Source organism: Sphaeramia orbicularis, chromosome 5 (assembly GCF_902148855.1).
Source record: "Sphaeramia orbicularis chromosome 5, fSphaOr1.1, whole genome shotgun sequence".
NCBI classification, from domain to species: Eukaryota; Metazoa; Chordata; class Actinopteri; order Kurtiformes; family Apogonidae; genus Sphaeramia; species Sphaeramia orbicularis.
In genome coordinates, this window is record NC_043961.1 from 33,882,938 (window position 1) to 33,901,825 (window position 18,888).

Here is an 18,888-nt window from a genome sequence, read left to right on the forward strand (position 1 = left end):
AGTATATGAGCACTCTGCGGTGGGCTGTTATCATACTTTAGTTCTTATCTCACCACGCCACAGGCATATTTTCAAAGAAAATGTGTTTTGCGTGTATCGTCTTGCAAAGATGTTGAATTTTTCCTGGCTTTGAGGACCGCACATTATTTTTTCACAGATTAAACCAGCAAGATGAACATAGTATATCCACAGAATAGCTTTTATAGTCAGTGCATTTAACTGAATGAGCATGTAGTTTAGCTGAAATACAAAGCTACATGTGTAAAAGTGGATGTGTGATAAGCATTTACCAACTGTTTTTAAGCTTTGACAGGCTTTTTCAAATAACCCACATAGTATATTACTGTATCAAAAGTATGCAGACACTAGGAAAAGATGTTTTCTTTCATCCTTTTTGTCCACAATTATATCTCAAACATAACCAAACAGCTTTCCCATTATCTGTCAGTGGTCTCGTAATGGCAGCCAGTTTTGGAAAAATGAGGGCGGAATTGTGTTTTAAGATGTTTTTTAATGATTTGAACTTGTCCAAACCATAATTATACATAATTTCCATCTTGCAAATTGTCAGAAACACGATAATTATTCTAATTTGAAAGTGTCTCCACAGTTAAGGATAAAAATAAGTTTAATTTGAGTGTTTTGTTAACTGCCAAGAAGGATTTTTATCAGCATGTTGGTTACTTTGTCATTGCTTCAAGTAGCAAAATAATCACAAATGGAAAATGATATTATATTTTGTGCTTCTTAATATGAAGTTATTTAAAAACTTGGCATTTATTTGTAAATGTGTAGCTATTTTTTATGTATTAATTTTTCATGATCAATGTGGATTCAGTGTTATCAATTTTGTCATATCTGTGAAAAATGAAATTGGGTTTCCTTCAGACATAACAGATATTTCTCTAATGATCTTGGATGAAGGACTGGGGGGTTCATTAGAGGGAGGAATATGACAGACTGTCAGACGCTTGATGTCAGTTGCTGATAATGTGTTTTGATTAATGTTTAGTTGTAATTTGGTCCGTTATCCGTCTGTCTGCATGTCCAGTCTGTCTAGTCGCTCTGTCTCTCCACACTCGTTGAACTTTGTTTTGACCTAAACGTTGTCGGACATTTGACAGCCAGTCACCCTCAGCAGGCTCCTATTCAGACGCCCCTAAGTGAGAATCTGAGTGGGGAGGTGATAAATGTGGGATGTCAGCTGGTGACGTCTGGTGTCTGTGAAGCTCTTGTATCATTCGACCGCTGGATGTGCTATATACGTATGTGTGTGATGTGTGCGCAGTGTCCCCATCACCATTTGTGCCTTCATTTTAGTGTACAAGTACATCTAATGTGAAAAAGTTTAGGATGAGGAATCAAAATATAGAAATAAATGAAGTTTCATGGTATACAGTCGCGGAAAGAAATGATTAGACCATCAAAAGTCATCAAAAACAACAATGGTTATGCAATCAAGTACTAACTCCTGTGTGTATCATGTGACTAAAACAGACAGAAAAGAAAACATGGCATGTCTAAAAGCACTGTTTTTGTCAGTACAATGCCATAGCTATTGATGTAAGAACTTAAGAGATTTTGGTTATTATCAAGAAAACATGGAAAATGGCTAGATATCAGCTCCTGACATTAAACTCTTATGAGCTATTTTTGTTGTTATCATTATATTTGTCCAAACAAATGTAGCTTTAGTTGTACCAGGCATTAAAACGAACAAGAAATTGAAGAAAACAAGGGTGGTCTAATATTTTTTTTCCACGACTGTATATAGATCATCTCACATCTTGATCTGTCTTTTATAATCTCTTAATTCTTTACAGCAACATTTTTTATAATTTTGTCGCCAATTTCCCTATCCTCCTGATACCCAGCAATCCATTTTTGTCCTCTGTCGGGGACAAGAGTTTTACAGCTTTATTTATTTATTTTTTAAATAAATTAATTAATTAAAAAACACCGTCCACTGCAAAGGACATTTCATTAAAAAAGATCATGCTGTTTCCAATCAAGGCAATTATTTAATGCATTTAATGGCTATTGTGTAAAACTACATGTAATATGATCAATAATGTGCATCAATGTAATGTTGAAAATGTCATATAATCTATACATTTACATATATTTAAAATATAAACTTAAGTAAATTTGTTCTTAACTTTAAACAAATAATTCAACATTTTGGAAAACACTGGTATAATGATACCAGTGAATGTAACGCTTCCATCAGAAAATCATAAATTAGTGAGAAACAGCCAGGGATTGTTCAAAAGTAGAATATCAAATCAGAAACGATCCAAAGTATAGCTTCATATGTCATAAACAGATGTTTAGAGGTAAAGACCTAATGTAAATATCAACAGAAAAGCAATTAAGTAGAAAAACAAGACTTCTAAGTGTTCTTAGAATGTGTACTTTTGTGCATGTGTTTGGAGGCAACTTATGAGCATGACATGGGTGACAGCCACATCTATTCCTATTTACTAGCTTATCCACCTCAGTGTGAGCTGTAACGCTGCACTGTGACAGCAGCATTTCACAGTTTCTGAAGGAGCTCAGCACAGCAGCAGCTGAGAAGCCTTCTGGCAGAGCATTCATGCCCATATTTCAATATGTGCAGGTGGAAAACGTTTATTTTAAGTAAAGTTACAAGACGTTCTGCTTCCTCCAGGTCAGAGAAAGCAGTTGTAGCTGTTATTCAGAGTCTTTTACACCATCGGTGGGTCTTAGACTTGGCTGAGGAGAACAGTAGGGGTGTTTGTTTGGTCCCATTGAAGTGGAACATGAACAGATCCTCTATCTGGTCCTCTGATTTTCTCTGCAAATAGAACAGCACAAGTGCAGGCTCAACTTTCTCAAGTTCCACTTTCCCAAGCAGAGTTTGAAAGAGAGCAAGAGGAAGAGAGAGACGTCCTATCAGATTCTCTAAGGACTCAAGAGCTAATGGGAGGACCAGGAGAAAAGGCTGTTTTCCATACACCAGAGCTCCACTTATCTCCCCTCACACCTCGAGTGTAACTTAAACTCTAACTTAAATTCACACAGCGGCGGCCTCCTCAGATGTTTAATTACAAAATGCTTTAACAGTTGTATAGAGGATGTGGCGGAGCGGTGTGTGATATGATACAAGACTAAGCCGGGGAGTGACCACGTCCTCTCAGCTGCTGTAGTAAAGATTATAGCAAAAGCCATCATCTATGTCACAGCCTGACAAAACTGAAAGGAGCTGAGAGAGATCCAGGGTGACACTGCCAGGTCCTGAACATTCTGTATGCAATATGGCAGCAGCTCAGTGTCGAAGTAGTGTCCAACACAGAGCGGTCCAGTGCACAAAACCAGCACAGGCCAGAAATAAGAGTGATTTCTTTTATTTCTGCCATACAGCTTTGAGTGATCTATGGCTTGTCTGTTGACGTCCAGTTTTGATTCTGGGGGGGATTTGCTCTGTTTCCTTGGTTTCGTCAAACACAGTAAAGTTATATTAAACCTGTCATAATCTGATTTTTTGCCCGAAACTGCACATGGTGGGATGTAATTGCAGTGTGGGAGAGAGAAAGAACAAACAGCCTCTGCAAATTAATTTAAGGGAGTCAGAGGGCATCAGTAGTGGGGATGGGTATCAACGCTGGTTTCACAAAATGATGCATCCCAATTCACTTAAGTCTCCAGTTCGATTCAGTCCAGGGATATTTCAATTTTGCAAGTATATGAAAAATATGGATGAATAACAAGTCACCAGGAGAAGCCACGTGTTTGTGATGTCATTAATCAATACTGGATCATAACATCAGAAATGTCATTTTTTTTAAGCCCAGTCCTAATCAAAAGCATACTACCACAGTGTGTAGATCTGTAAAGGAGGCAGAGAAAATAAATCACCTCTGGAAAAGAATGAATATAAAAGCAGCTTTGGCAGACTGGAGGGCGTTTCTGCCAGAAGTGAGCAGCCTACACATCTCTTGTGATTGTGTCTGTTTCCCAGTTGTATTGTCTGTTTTTCTACTACAGTTTTATTGGCACAGCTTGAATAAAACCATTTATTTCCTACCCTTTTTGCCTCTTTCTAGAGTTGAAGTCTACTGGCACTGCTCACCACTTCTCCTTTCTCCTGAACTCCACCGACTACCGGATCCTTCGCATGGATGAGGACCACGACCGCATGTACGTGGGCAGCAAAGATTATATCCTCTCTCTGGATCTGCACGACATCAACAAGGAGCCGCTCATAGTAAGAAATGACCACTTCAGATAATAATGTTGGATGGGATCAACATGCGCTTATAGCTAACCGTGCTGTTGACCTCTCCTTGTCAGATCCACTGGCCTGTCGCTCCACAGAGGAAGACGGAGTGTGTGTTGTCAGGCAAAGACACCAATGTGAGTATCCAACTGTTACGAGAAAAAGAAATGCAGAACTTCACGTAATGCTAATAGTGAGGTCTGAAATAACCCCATTATTACAAAGTTAGTACACATTAATATTATGATTTAAATCAATAACAGGGAAGTAAATATCTCATTATCTAATTAATTTGATTATTCTGGTTTTAGCTCTCTAAAAAACCTAAATTGTAAAGTGAAAATTATTGTATTGGAGGCCTTTCTTGCTTTTGGGAATTTGTTTATCTAGTCATAGATCACAGAGTATCATTAAAGTATAAGGGCAATTTTAAATGTTTTTTATAGCTAGAAAACAATTAAAATCATAAATCATCTGTAATACTGGAAAAATTCAAGATTTAGTTTTTAGGCCTCACATTTTGCTGTCATATCATTGTGCATTGCCATCATATGTTTCCCCATTACTATCCTTTGTTTTTAGCGAGATATTACCCTGTTAAAACATAAAACTCAGTAATATTTACTTATTTATTTTATTTATTTAATAGGGACAGTGCATATTAATGAAAATCTACAAGAATTGTAGCTGTAAATATGTCAGATTGTAGCAGCAGTGCTAATTTCCATCTGTAGTCCCTAGGCAGGTGACAAAAAAGACAGCTGACAAAAAGGCAAAATATTGTAAAAGACATCATAAAAAGACAGTTGACAGAAATGCAAAACATCCTAAAAACACACAGAACAATACAGTGAGGATGATCTACTGATGGTCACAGGCTTGGTTTTCCTTCATCCAATGTTTAAGTTGTGATTTGAAGGAGGCATATGATCAACATGTGATCAGACTCAGATGTACCCATTGTTAACAGAAAATTAATCCCTGTTGATTATTTTCATAATCCTTTAGCGCTACACATTTAACTGTTGCCATGTTATCAAAGAGCTGTACTAGAAAGAAAATTAAATACAATATTTAAAAGAAAAATCATATACTAAAATGAAAATGTGTCTTATAGCATAATGATACTCTGTTAAACTATGTTTTGAGCTATTCCAAAAGTGATTTATTTATTTATTAACTGCATTTTTCTGTGAAAATCAGGTATTTTTCTACATGTTCTTTACTGATGATTTAGATGTTTATAAAAGCTCAGATTAAATTCACACAGTACATCAAGATAAAGTGAGTTTTTCGACAAAATCTAGAATTAACTGATGGAAAATAAATCAACAGCCACTGCCATTTGTCAGACTACATGGGTTTTATTAGTGAATCAATGTTGCAGAAGGTGATTGTGTTTCCTTGTTTACTTTGGAGCCTTTGAACGTCCAAATGGGTCGTATGTGATGCAGCTGAAAAGCCAAACTGTACTTTAGCTGATTATTTCGATGTATTTATAAGATTAGTGGATGAAAAGTTCTTAAATATTTTAGATCAGTAGATGTTGGAGGCTGTTTTAGGACTTTGAGGACATTTTATGAGCGTTTGCTGCTTTTACATTGTGTTTAGAGAAAGAAAGCGTTCAATTTCGAGCAAATCATCTGCTTTCAAGTAAAAACAGCCCCATGTCAGTTGATAAAGACAAAAGCTGAGAACCGCTTTGCTCTTTGGCCTGCTGCACATTTTCTGATTTTATTTGGCGACACCCTCATGTAAAATGGTGTGCTGTGTCTTTTTTGGCATCGCTGAACATGGTGAATGTGGCAGCGGGGTCGATAGAGGACGTTTTCGAGCGTGACTCTCTGTGAAGCTCTTATTTACTGTCACTACATCTCTGATTGCTGATTGCGTACAGCTGCCACCAATTACGCTCTCGCAGGGAACGTGTAACATTCAAGAGCCGTCGCTGAGAGACGAAAAACATATTCCCCCACAAACCCACCGAACGTACTCCGTGCATTTTTATCGTACTTTTTTTTTTTTTTTTTAATATAATCTAATTCTATTTCTACATGGTAATTATTTTAACCTTTGTTGTCCAGACAAGCAGGCGAAATTAATCAGTAACTGGAAGCTACAGGCCTGTCTGAAGTGTTAATACGATTCACACCTTCAAACAGAGCCTCCCACAGCGCGGCACCCACAAGGAAAGGACGGAAACTCATCATTGAAATTCATATAAAAACCAGATCCTTGTCTTTTGATTTGTTCACACACAAACACACATGATAGGGGTGAGTGTGGGCAGGAGGGAGTGATGAGGCTCCGGCTAATAACCCTCACTCTCCCCTGCTGGTACTGAACGCAGGGTGCTGTTTATCCAACTGGAATGTTCATTTATGCGTGTTTGGTGACCCGCGCCGTTCACCGCCTCTGGCTACATCATATCAGCTTCTATACGTTTGTGTGCATGTATCAGCCTCTGTATGAGTCTGAGTGTGTGTGTGTGAATGTGTTAGAGGTGCGTTTGATATTTCATCACTAAAATAAGAAATAAAATTGGCTTCCAGGAGATGTCTTGGCAATCCTGGCCGCTCTTTAGGGAATGACAGATGATGACAATTCAAAAGCAATTCAGAGGGGATGTCGGTTCAGGCAGGAGGTCAAAGGCAATCATCCCCACTGTGTTCTCAGTGGGGGAGCGCAACTGTGCACTGAATAATACACCCAGGCCCACATGTGTAAATACACACGCACACAAAAAAACACATCCTCTGAAACCTCTGACTTGTGCATCTGTCGTGTTGCTAAGATCTGCCAAAATGGCTCATCCCCCCATCCTACACACAATCCTTTTTATGTTTGGTACATCCTTTCTTTGGCACCAGCTGTCACTAGCGGCAGATATGACGGACAAATCTGAACAGATATCATCAGCTTGTATGTTTCTGCAGTTAGAGTTTTGGGTTGGGTAGATTGAAACCAGACAGAAAAACAGACAGCTGGTCAGACAAATCGAGATTAGAAAGTTGTTTTCAGCAGCAGCACCTCTTTGTCTGCACACTGAAAAGAAAATGTTGTGGAGGCGCCATCAGTGTTGTCATCTTAGAAAATTCTAATTAAAAAACATCAATTTTGAGATTTCAGAAAGTTTACAACAACAACTCTGTCTTTATGTCTTCTTCAATAAAATTGTAATTGGATTTTAAACTCACAAAACCAGAGTTCGACTCAACACTCTCGTTTGGTCTAACCAAAATGTTTTTCAATGTGACAGAACACTGAATTGGGTTTACCCTCTATCCCATAGCAACCACACTTCGCAGCTCACATGCACTGCTTTTCTTGGTTTCTGCCACACAGTTATGGTGTTTGGAAACATTTTTCTCTGACAGTGTGGTCTGATGTGCAGCCGGGGCCAGGCCGACACACTGAGCCAGGAGCAGAGCTGCCAAACATTGGCCAGCCAGCAACGGAAATGATAGATGTGATGGTTTTAAGCCAGGCAGAGGGGGGTCATTAACCATCAGTGGGGCATTATGCATTATGTAATCTTTTTTCCACTGCATTTTCATGATCAAAATATTTTTAGTTCAAAACTGTAAAGGGATCATTCCCTAATCCTGTTGGGTTTTTATTGTACTCTCCCTCAGGGGGAATGTGGAAACTTCATCCGTCTGATAGAACCGTGGAACCGGACCCACCTGTATGTCTGTGGAACAGGAGCGTACAACCCCATCTGCACCTACGTGGACCGAGGACGCAGGTCACAGGTAACCGAAGACACAGCTCGGCAGCCGTGGAGACATTTTGACCTTTACTCCCCACTTCTTTATGAACCATATCTGTCAATCAACCTTGGGTCAGAAAACCTCCTTCTGCTCCTGCTCCTCAGTTTCATGAGTTCTGCTTGGTTTCTGTCATTTCTGCTTCTTGGCTTTCATCGATTCACACTGTTTCATGGTCTGGAGGTCTCTGAAAAAAACCTAAAGGCCATTCCTCTCAAGATCTCTATTATTATTACAAAATTGCTGTGGGTGAGGTGCCTAACTGCCTCCACTCAGACAGATCTTTGTGACACCAGTCTCCTGTTCCCACTGGGAACAGCATGTTGACAGTATATCTACAGCCAATACCCATGTCCCCTCTGCAGAGTGCTGCCTCCCTTCTTACCTGTTTATACACAGCGGAGCCTGTAGCCTGTCTTTCTGTCTGCCTAAGAGCCTCTGAAAGGCCATCATTACTGATGGAGCCTCTCATCCATCATCAGCCTTGTAGCTCACCCCTCCCTCAGTCCCGTCCTCCATGCCTCCCTCGCTCCTGCTCTACAGCCACGCAGAGCTGCAGCAGCTGCCGGCCGAGCAGGTCCACACTTACATCGGCCTGTTTAGTCTCACTGTTCAAATACAGGGTTCAGATTTCAATGTAAAGGTCAGTCCGCCTCTTGTCATTCAGCTTCTCCCTTAAGGCCCAAAGCTATGTTACTTCACAGTGTAAAGATTTTTCTCAGTAATAGTAGATGCAAACAGAAACCGTTTGTTCTGAAATTATTCCACTTATTTCATGGAGGGACTCACACGATTTTTCTGCCAATGATGCAAACTTACCGGATTTATTGCATTTGCAGAATTTGTCTCAACCCATTAAGTTCTCCACAGCTGAAGAAAAACTGATTTTTTTAACCCTTATCAAGAAAACCTCTAATATGTGAAAACATATTGTTGAATTAATCAATTTTCTGTCTGTTAGTATTGCTTTTTTAACCCTTAAAGATCTAGAAATGTTTTTGTGGTGACTTCCTAATGATTTTTTTCTCTAAATCTAAACATATTTATTGATCACAATTTATTGTATATTTTTTCAGTGAAAATCAGGTATTTTCCCAAATTTAAGTTACTGATCATGTAGCTGTTCATGAAAGCTCAGGGTAGATTTAATGGTTATTATATCAGAACAGAGAAAACTGAAGCGAGAGTGGCTTTTTCAACTAAATTTTTCTTTAACCGAACATAAAAACAGCCACCTATAACCTGTCATTTGTCAAACTATATGGCTTCTATTGATGAATAAAGTTGCAGTATTTTCACTGCTGAAAAGTTAAGAAACTATATTTTGACTTAATTATTTCTATGTATTGTTAGGATTAATGATATTAAACATTCCAGATCAGTGCATACTTTTGGTCACCAGTGACAGTTTAGGTTTTTGTGGGTTAATTTTATCTGTCCTCTCTTTACTTTAACTTTCTTTTCTTCATTGCATGGTTCGTGCATGGAGCCTGCAGCTGTGTTTGTATGACACCAACTCTATCTAACATACTCACCAAATCATACATGTCACTCACATGGATCTTTTCAGTCTTCTTTGACCTCCGCTTTTTTCTTTTGCTTTTCAGAAGGGTTTCTCTTCATTCATCTCCTCTTCTTTTTTTCTTTTTTTCCGTTTACTTCATGCCATGGTCATCATCAGGGTAATTTCACTTTGTTCTAAGCTGTCGAATGTCGGTAACGCGATGGCCCACTGTGCCATGTGTCTGTTTTAGGGTTCCCACTACCTACAGGCAACCCAATCTGGAGGGAGAACAAGTCGGGCAGCAGACTACAGCACAACATCAGAGCCTTTGGAGGCGAAGGTGGGCTAAAGGAGGTTTAGGTTTGGTGCCCACCTGGAGTACTTTTTCAGCTTGAGTCGGAGTAGTGGGGATAGTATGGTGAAGGCTGGGTTTATTTATAGAAGCTGGGCTAATAAGGCAACTTGCTGAACTATCGAACCACTCGACTCAAAACGTTCACAATTTTTTTTCTTTTTTGAGCTAAAGTAATTCCTTGCCTGCAGTGGCACATTACACAAAAGAGGGCTTTGTTAATGTACTGCTCTCATGCCTGCTGAGAGTAATATCATGAAGAAACAGGCAATTTCTAACTGTTTTTTTTTTAACCTTTTAGTCACTTTTCAGTCAAATATGCCAAGTTGTTCACTGTAGTATTATTATTATTACCGTTTCAAAATTGAGGTATAGCTTGTCAGAAATTGCACATATTTATTAACCATATTGTGCTTTGTTTAAAAAAAATATCCATGAAGGGGTTACAACCACAACTTTGACAATATTCTATTTTCTTGTACATATTTCCTACCTACCAGACATCATCAGCCAGCTTTGAAGTACCAGTGTAGACACATAGCCATTGTTGACACAGATGTTCAAGATGTCCTCTTGCACTGTGGAATAATGAATTCTTGTACGAACCACTAACATCAGAAGCATGGTGGATGAGTTTTGGATTGCCCTCAGCACTTTCCTCCACCTCCCCATCTCACTGATAACTGGCTTTGTGTGCTTTTTGTTCCCCTCAGCAGATCTACTAGTGCTGCCAGAGAGTCTGTTTTTCAGTGCCTATAGGGTCACAGCTCACACCTTGTCGTTGTTACTTTGTCTCTCAGCTGGTTTGATGCTAATGTCGGCACCAAAAAGTGCTTTTAACACCCAAGTGCCTTTTACATGGTGCATTCAAAGAATACCCCTCCCACACACCAAAAAAAAAAAGAAGTATAATTTAAACACGTGTAAGTCACAAAATGAGAAACGAAAACACGAAGGTTATTAATTATGTTTTCTGCTTTTACAGGAATACATTTTCCGACTTGAACCTGGTAAAGTGGATTCTGGGAAGGGAAAATGTCCTTATGACCCCAAACTTAACAGCGTCTCAGCTTTGATCAGTAAGTACCTGTTTTTTTCCCCCTCTTAAAACAACATGTGCAGACAGATTTTAATAGCTATCTTGTGGAAACTAAAAGTTTTGCAGTGTGACTTTATTTATAGTCAATTCAGTTTCCCTCAGTGCTTAGAAAAGATGATCTGTAGAGTCCTAAACTGTTGAAATAAAACAGTATATCATTATAATAGACATCTTTGAGTTCACTTAGATGCCCTTCAGTCATAAGACACAATTAAAATACTGAAAAAAACTTGTCAATTTAAAAAAAAAAAAAGTTAACCCTTAGGGGTCCACGGTCACATCACATGACATGTTCAACACATTGTAACGTCGAAAGTTGGTCACATAGACCACTGGGGACAACTGCATTTGAAAGTGTGAACTTGAAACACTTTCCCACTTTTTATTTGATGTTGGTAGAGCAAATACAACCAAAGATATGACAGTTTGAACTCAGAGCAAACAAACATGAGTAAAAGTATGAAAGTGAGGTGCCGGGGGGCACTATATTTCTTACCATATCTTAGTCATTTTTTGTCCTTTTTCAAAATGAAGAAAACTGGCAGAATCTGCCTTAGCACTACAGGTAAAGGTGACAATGACCCCCACCCAAACCGGATGCATAAACCGGGAGAACTGGGGGTGGGGGTGAGAAAACGCCCATGTAAAGACATGCTTTTATGTCAAATATTTGAGAATAGTTTTAATTTATTACAATTTTGATATTATATACCTAATATTTGAAGCCAATATTCACTTTTAAAGCCTTTGAAAAGGTTTGTTTGGGATCTTTGTGTTATTTATGCAGTAAATTTTATAGAATTTTCAAATTGAATTTTATATTTTTAAGTGTGTCGTTTGGCCTTTTGTGTTGATATAGTAGGTTAAAGTGAAAAATTATAGGCAGATGAGATAGATGAAGTTGTGCTGGAAAAAAAGATACCAAACATGGGTGTAGTAAACATTCTTTATATAGTATAAAAGCAAAATCAAAAATACTCAAAAACGACCAAAATAGGCTCAGATCCCTATGGGTCAAATTGATCATTTCTCCATCCTCATTGCAACATTTAAACCACCAAATATGTAAATAACTATGTTTATCTATAAAAAAGTTGGCTCCACATTTTTATGAAGTTACAGATCCTCTTTTCCCCCCTTAAATTCCTGTTTTTGAGTCCAGAGAAACATTCCCCTTCTAGCAGATGAATGTGAGAAAATCCACAAAATGTCGAACTCTGCACAGTGAAAGCCAAAGATTACAATAAATGAACATTGAAGAATAGTTGCTTCTGAGCAGAGGGGGACTTAAAGTAATCTTTCAAACACCTCTGTTAATGTACACTCAAATGATGGATTATAAAATAGACATACTTACCCTATCATACATTAAATCACATTAATGCACTGTACAGCTGATGTTTTATTCATGTTTTTTCTTCGAAGTGGTCAGATCTCTGTGTACGCTCATGGCAGTGGGTGGTCTTTTGTTGTCAGCAGTTTACAGGTGGTCAGACATGGCTGTGAATTCAGCGACCTCCTGGTGTTTGTGTGTGTGTTAGTGTTTGTGGGGTCGTCAGAGAAAACCTCGGCTGTCATGCAATGTCAGCTCAATCCAGCCGACTTCAGCAAACAGTTACACCCAAAAAGTCAGCTATAGTTGTTGTTGTTCGGGGTAAGACACTGGTTGATTTTATAGTTCAATATTTGTTTGTTATGAAGCCTGTGGCTATCCAAATGTCCAACACGATGTAACAGGACCTGCTCGTGTCAATATTTGGCCTGATCATGTTTTAAAGACCATTGTTTGACCTTATCATGCCACAGTCGACCCCTAATCTCCACACCTTTAAGCCATCTGACATGAAATCCACTGTGTAAATCCAGCTGTCCTTCCAAATCACACTGATTGCACTAATGAGCATAATATAACTATGATTACAGTGTAATTACAAGGCTGACATATTCATACCAAATGTGACATTTCAGACACCACCGACCCAAGTTGGATGACATTTTAAAGTATGATGTATTTCTGAATTGTGCTATGATGGTTAAGAAAATTAACATGGGTTTTGTAATGATCGCTGCTGTACGTGTCACCAGTCTGATTCGGATCAGTCCTGGAGAGATGGAGTGATGCAACTTTTTAATTACAAGCCAAAGATGTGTTTGCATCAGATGTGATAGACACTGTGTTCTGTACTTTGAACCTGTAAAAACATCATGACTTCACCTTCACAACACCCTTCCTTTCCTCTCTGTGACTGACAGATGGAGAGCTCTATGCAGGAGTCTACATTGATTTCATGGGAACAGACTCTGCTATCTTCCGTACGCTAGGGAAACAGACCGCTATGAGGACTGATCAGTACAACTCCAGATGGCTAAATGGTAATGTCTCAAACCCTGCTGCTTCTTCTACATCCTATACAGTTTTTCTTCCACTTGTTTCTTTTAGTATATCCCTCATCTCCTGATCTACGTTGCTGTAATGTCTCACACAACCTCCATATGTACTTTCGACACAGTCCTGCACGTCATCCATGTCCTCTAGGAATGAGATTGTTGATCTTTCCATGCTGTTTCACATGACCCACCGATCATTTGATTCAAAGCATAAAATGCACTATGCTAATTGTTGAATGCATGCCTGCAGATTCTGACAGAGAGGTCAGTAGCCATGGGAAATTACACAATGTCAATAATGACTCAGAGTTACCTCTAATCTCTAATGAACCATGATTGTCACCATACTATAAATGCTGGTTGGCTGCTTCCAGTTGATGTTGCCAAATCAATCACAGCTCCAGCCCAATGTGGCTCACTCCCAGGTTTTTCCTCTGACCCTGTTGCCCTGACAACAGTCCCCTGGTAGTGAAACACTGAAGCGGGACACCTGAGTCCTGCTAATCAGCCGTGTCGAATCCGCCGGATGTCACCCCTCCCCCTGTACGTGGTTCCTGGCTACTACGCCCCTCCTTCTGGTTTTGGTTTGTCCCCATTTGGGACCATGGTGGGTCACAGCTGGGGGGGGTGTCTTGTGTTGCATGTCCAGTGGTGACCCAGTAAGTCAGCCAACGGGAGCACGCTGTGATGCCATATTGAGTGTTGTCACTAGGAAGAAATAATGAGATGAAATTATGGCAGGGTTAAGGGCGGTTATGGGTTTTTATTTGTAGAGGCCAGATTAAAAATGGGTTAGTAGTAATGAATGTGATTTCTGATTCTTTATAGTTTAAAGTGTAATTTGTAATATGAACAAAAAATAAATATGTTAAATTTGTTGATATCAGTAACAGATAGTTATAATTATCTTCTTGAATTGATCCACGTCCATACTTTGTTTATTCAATCCATGCATCGATTGTTTTGAAAATCTGCAATAATCACATTGCATTAAACTTCAGTACAAAATTGTTGTCTTATTAAGAGCAATAAACAAAAATAAAATAAAAAAATAAAATAAAATTAGCCACAGTAGGAGTATTTTCCAAAAGCATAACTCAAGTTTATCGTCATCCTACCAAAAAGAAATCAACTTAAAAAGGTGATGCTTTTATTTCTTGACCTGTGAGGGCTACTGAATTCCCAAATTTATCTGCAGACAGAAGACAGAATTGGAATCATTCCTGGGTTTCCTGCTTTAAAATCCAGCAACGTATCCATTCACCTGTAGCCATAATGTTAATTTTGTGTGTATACGGGCTATTCAAACATACACAGTCATCAGTTGATCCCTGGAGGTAAATTCACATAACCTATAGCATAAGTAAAATAATTATTTACAGAATTAACTGTAAGACTGTGTAGTAAGTACTAGTAAGTCATAGTAGTAATACGGGGTCCTGATTGTAATGGTAATGGTCTCGCGGAGACTGACTTTAAGAAAAAGTTGATATTAGGTATGAAGTTGTATGTATTTATTGCACAATATGTTTTTTGTTTGTTTTTTGCCTATGCCATATTCCAATAGATCATTTGTCTCTATATATCACACATACCCCTGTGCTCCTAATCTCCTGAATATCATTAAGAAGGTACTAAATTGAGCTGAGATCATATGCAATAGGTCAGGGAAGGCTGTCAAAGTGTCATGACAGTTTTTTGACTGTGATTTAATCATAGTTACCTACATATTTCATTGCTTGGATTGTTGTGTGATGAAAATTCTATGCAACTTAAAGCTATACCTACCAATCTGGCATGTCGCACAGTACTTCGTAAAAATTTGAACATGAACAACTCGTCTCCCTCCAAAGCCCCACCTGCTTCCCCCTGCCTGAGCTCTGACACTCCCCTCCTCACCTAACGCACACGGTGGATAGCAGAGGTGTCACAGTCTGCTTCAGCTTGGCTGCGGACCCCTCCCTCAGCAATCAGACACAACATCATCCACCTGCTGCGGCTCCTTTATCATTAGGAGACTCTGTATTTAAGGGTCTGGTCTGTTTTCACTGCACCTCATCACCTACAATAAAGGCTCCTGAGTGTGCGGACTCTGCACACTGTCCATGGACATTTAAGGTTTCATAGTTGATACATTTATCATCCTACATCATCCTACATTGTGTGACACCAAGTATGTGTAAGCAGAGTCCGTATGGTCATAAAAACTGAGCTTTGCACAGACGTGTCTGCGGAGTCAAGTACACCGTGACCCGACTCCTGGACTTTTGTCACAATCCTTCATTCACCAGACTCTGACTGGGTTTTTCTGTTTGTTCCCCTTGGTTGTTGTTTCTGTTAAGAAATTCGTTTTTTCCTTTCAACGCCGGGCATTTGAGTCCCATCCATTCATACCCCTAGACAGGAGGGGCAGCATGAATGAAACGTCAGATTCAGAGGCACCGGTATCTGGTGTGGGACAGTGGCAACAGATGACAGACAGGATACTCAGCCAATTATTTTATTCAGACCAAATAAAATGACTGGTCAGAATTTTATCAGAAATATATGAGAATTAAACATTTTTGAGTTTCAAAACCTGGGGGATTTCTTTTACATTTTAGTTTGCCACACACTTATTAGGAGCATTTTAAGGTCACAAAAGAAAAGCGTAAAAACGCCAGATCATACAGTATAGCTTTAAAGAATAAAACCTCAAAAGACACAAAAGAACCTCTGAATACATGAGATCATTTATTGTATAAGAAATGTTGTGGATATGACTCAACCCTGAGGTACTGTCTGACTATTTAAAATCAGAATTCAGTGAAAAAAATTCCTCAAAAACCAAATGTAAATGTAAAAATCCTGCATCCTATTATTTTAGTCAGAGCAATAATCATTTCTAAACCTCTCTCCATCATGTTGTGAAGTTTTTAATGCTCTGTTTGTCATACTTTCTGTCTCACAGATCCAACATTCGTCCATGCACACCTCATTCCTGACAGCGCCGAGAAGAATGATGACAAGCTTTACTTCTTCTTCCGTGAGAAAGCCTCTGAGATGGGCCAGAGTCCCATGACACAGTCCAGGATAGGACGGATCTGCCTGGTGAGTTATCGCCAGATAATCTCATGTTGATCCCCACCAGTGAATTTATCTGCCTCCATAATGGTTAGTTATATCTGCTGCCTGTTATTCAGGAGGAAGTCCCCCATGATCATCAGTAATTGCTATACTTTTACTCACACTAATTACCAGAAAGAAAACATCATCTTTGCTGTTTGGCTCAAGGGCTAAGTTTGGAGATCATGCTGTTATTTTCATCCCGATGGATGAAGTGTTGGAGCAGCAGAGTGTACTTTAGTCCACATCTGTATACACGCAACAACACACATACAAAGCCAGAGTGTGTTTACACATGGATCTAGTGCTGTGGCCTGTAGCATTGTTTTTCGCTGAAGTTGGTTGAATAATAACACTGTGCTCAAAGGTGTTTACAAGAGGCATTCCTTAAGTATGTCATTTAGGTGAAATTTACTTTAAAAAGCAAGGAAGGCATTTCTATTTGTGTCTGAAAAGTGTTTAAACATGTTAGACTTTTTTTTTTACAAAACAACTGTATAAACAGAATCCGTCCTTTCTAGATGTTAAAATGATGTAGACAAACACACACAGATACATATAGTATTTTCTCAGTGTTGCAAATGATTTCACTCTGCATAGTGTATTGGCTTCCAGCTCATGAATCATTTTCCCATGCCGTGATTCTTTACCTCAGTAGTAGAAGTTGGCTGACCTCCCCTGCAGATGGGCCAAAGTGAAACACAGAGCTGGTCTTTATTCATACAGGCCCAACAACAACACACACACTGCAGTTAGTTTGGATGGTTGTGTCAAACAGCTGTTAGTCAGACAGTGGTTGGATTTGTCCCGTTCTGAGATGGACTGTGAGTTTATTACTTTGTGTTTCTGCTCCACAGAACGACGATGGCGGACACTGCTGTCTGGTCAACAAGTGGAGCACCTTCCTCAAGGCCCGTCTCATCTGTTCTGTGCCTGGAGCTGACGGCATAGAGACACACTTTGATGAACTAAGTGAGTTTAGTTTCCTCCAAATTTCACTCCATGTTTCTCAACAGCTATAAACAAAAAGCACCTCATTTTTCTCTCGCTAACAGACCATACATTTAAACAATTCAGTCACTAGAAAAACCATGCCATTGTACATTCTTGGAAGCCACAGATACACGTAATGACAATGTGATTCATCACTGGAGGATGCAGTTCTTTACCTCAAGGGGCTAGAGATATGTGGGATGGTTGGTGGATAAAGAAAATCCAGGAATTTCCCACTAGAGACTGGAGTTCACATCCTGATTGCCTTAAGTCTTTAGGTTTAGGCAAGAAAAGAGTTTTGGTGAGGATGCATAATAGACTGTGGATTTGAAGAAAAATTGCTTGTACAACTATCACTATATTACAGTGTTTTTCAACCTTGGGGTTGCAACCCACATGGGGTCACCTTGAATTCAAATGGGGTCGCCTGAAATTTCTAGTAATTGATTAAAAAAAAAAAAAAAGACTAAAAAAAATATTTTTAATGATTCAATATATATTTCATTATAATTAAAACACCATACACTTTTCCTCATAAAAATCAAGTTCAAATAAAATGCAGGATATAATATCTGAGAGGGCATATCTTGATTGACCTGATCATGTGACCCCGTGTGTTACAACGCTTCAATCAGCACGGATACAGTCGCAGTCAGAAAGCCGAACAGAACAGAGAATGGAAAGATTTCTTTACCTGCCTGGCCCCGCTAAGACATCTCCAAGAGAAACTGAGAAGCAGACACCAAAAAGGTGCATTATATACATTATACAAGTGTTGTCTAAAATTAATGGGTTTTTTGCAGCATAGTATAGCAAACTATTACATGATCAAAAATAAATTAATTTTAGAAAAAAAAATTCTCCGTTTTTAAAGTTTGGGGTCACCAGAAATTTGTGATGTAAAATGGGATCAAGAGCCAAAAAAAGGTTGGAAACTACTGCTATATTGGGAGTATTTTGTTTTTTTTTTTATCATTCCCTAAACCAGACCTAGATTAAACCTTACTATAAAAAATGTTGAAAAGCCTCTACATACAGTGATTCCTCTTACACATGTTGAAACATTATAACATAAATATAGAACGCTTTGATTTAACTATGACTTTCAGAGATGTACAGATGCTGTATTTTATCTTGTGAGCTGAACTGATCTAAAATACCTAATTTGGTATCCTTACAGATCAGTTTATACAACTCAGTGACCACACATTCATCTGTTTGGAGATGGTGTAAGACATAATGAAAATGACTGTCAACCAGCAGTAAAACTGGCAGATACAGAGGCAGAATTCTTACATGTCTGCGTAACCATGACTATTCAAAACAAGGGTCTGCAGATGGACCTCATTGTTGTCTTTTTGTCTAATTTTTGCAGCCCTCTTCTCATTTTGCACTGCACTTGTTTTGCATACTTTGGCTATGATGTTATAGTTTTAA

At 38.8% G+C, this 18,888-nt stretch overlaps 1 protein-coding gene across 2 annotated transcripts in view; it reads left to right on the forward strand.

The window, feature by feature from the left end:
• The window catches only part of sema3fa (sema domain, immunoglobulin domain (Ig), short basic domain, secreted, (semaphorin) 3Fa), a 59,371-nt gene that overhangs the window by 27,394 nt on the left and 13,089 nt on the right, over positions 1-18,888 (forward strand). The window contains exons 3-10 of one of the 2 annotated variants that reach the window (XM_030134620.1): positions 4,068-4,228; positions 4,315-4,377; positions 7,876-7,995; positions 9,765-9,854; positions 10,852-10,945; positions 13,219-13,338; positions 16,304-16,443; positions 17,316-17,430. In XM_030134620.1, the coding sequence (XP_029990480.1) occupies positions 4,068-4,228; positions 4,315-4,377; positions 7,876-7,995; positions 9,765-9,854; positions 10,852-10,945; positions 13,219-13,338; positions 16,304-16,443; positions 17,316-17,430 (903 nt within the window). The remainder of the gene's footprint in view (positions 1-4,067; positions 4,229-4,314; positions 4,378-7,875; positions 7,996-9,764; positions 9,855-10,851; positions 10,946-13,218; positions 13,339-16,303; positions 16,444-17,315; positions 17,431-18,888) is intronic. The other variant, XM_030134621.1, reaches the window with a different exon arrangement.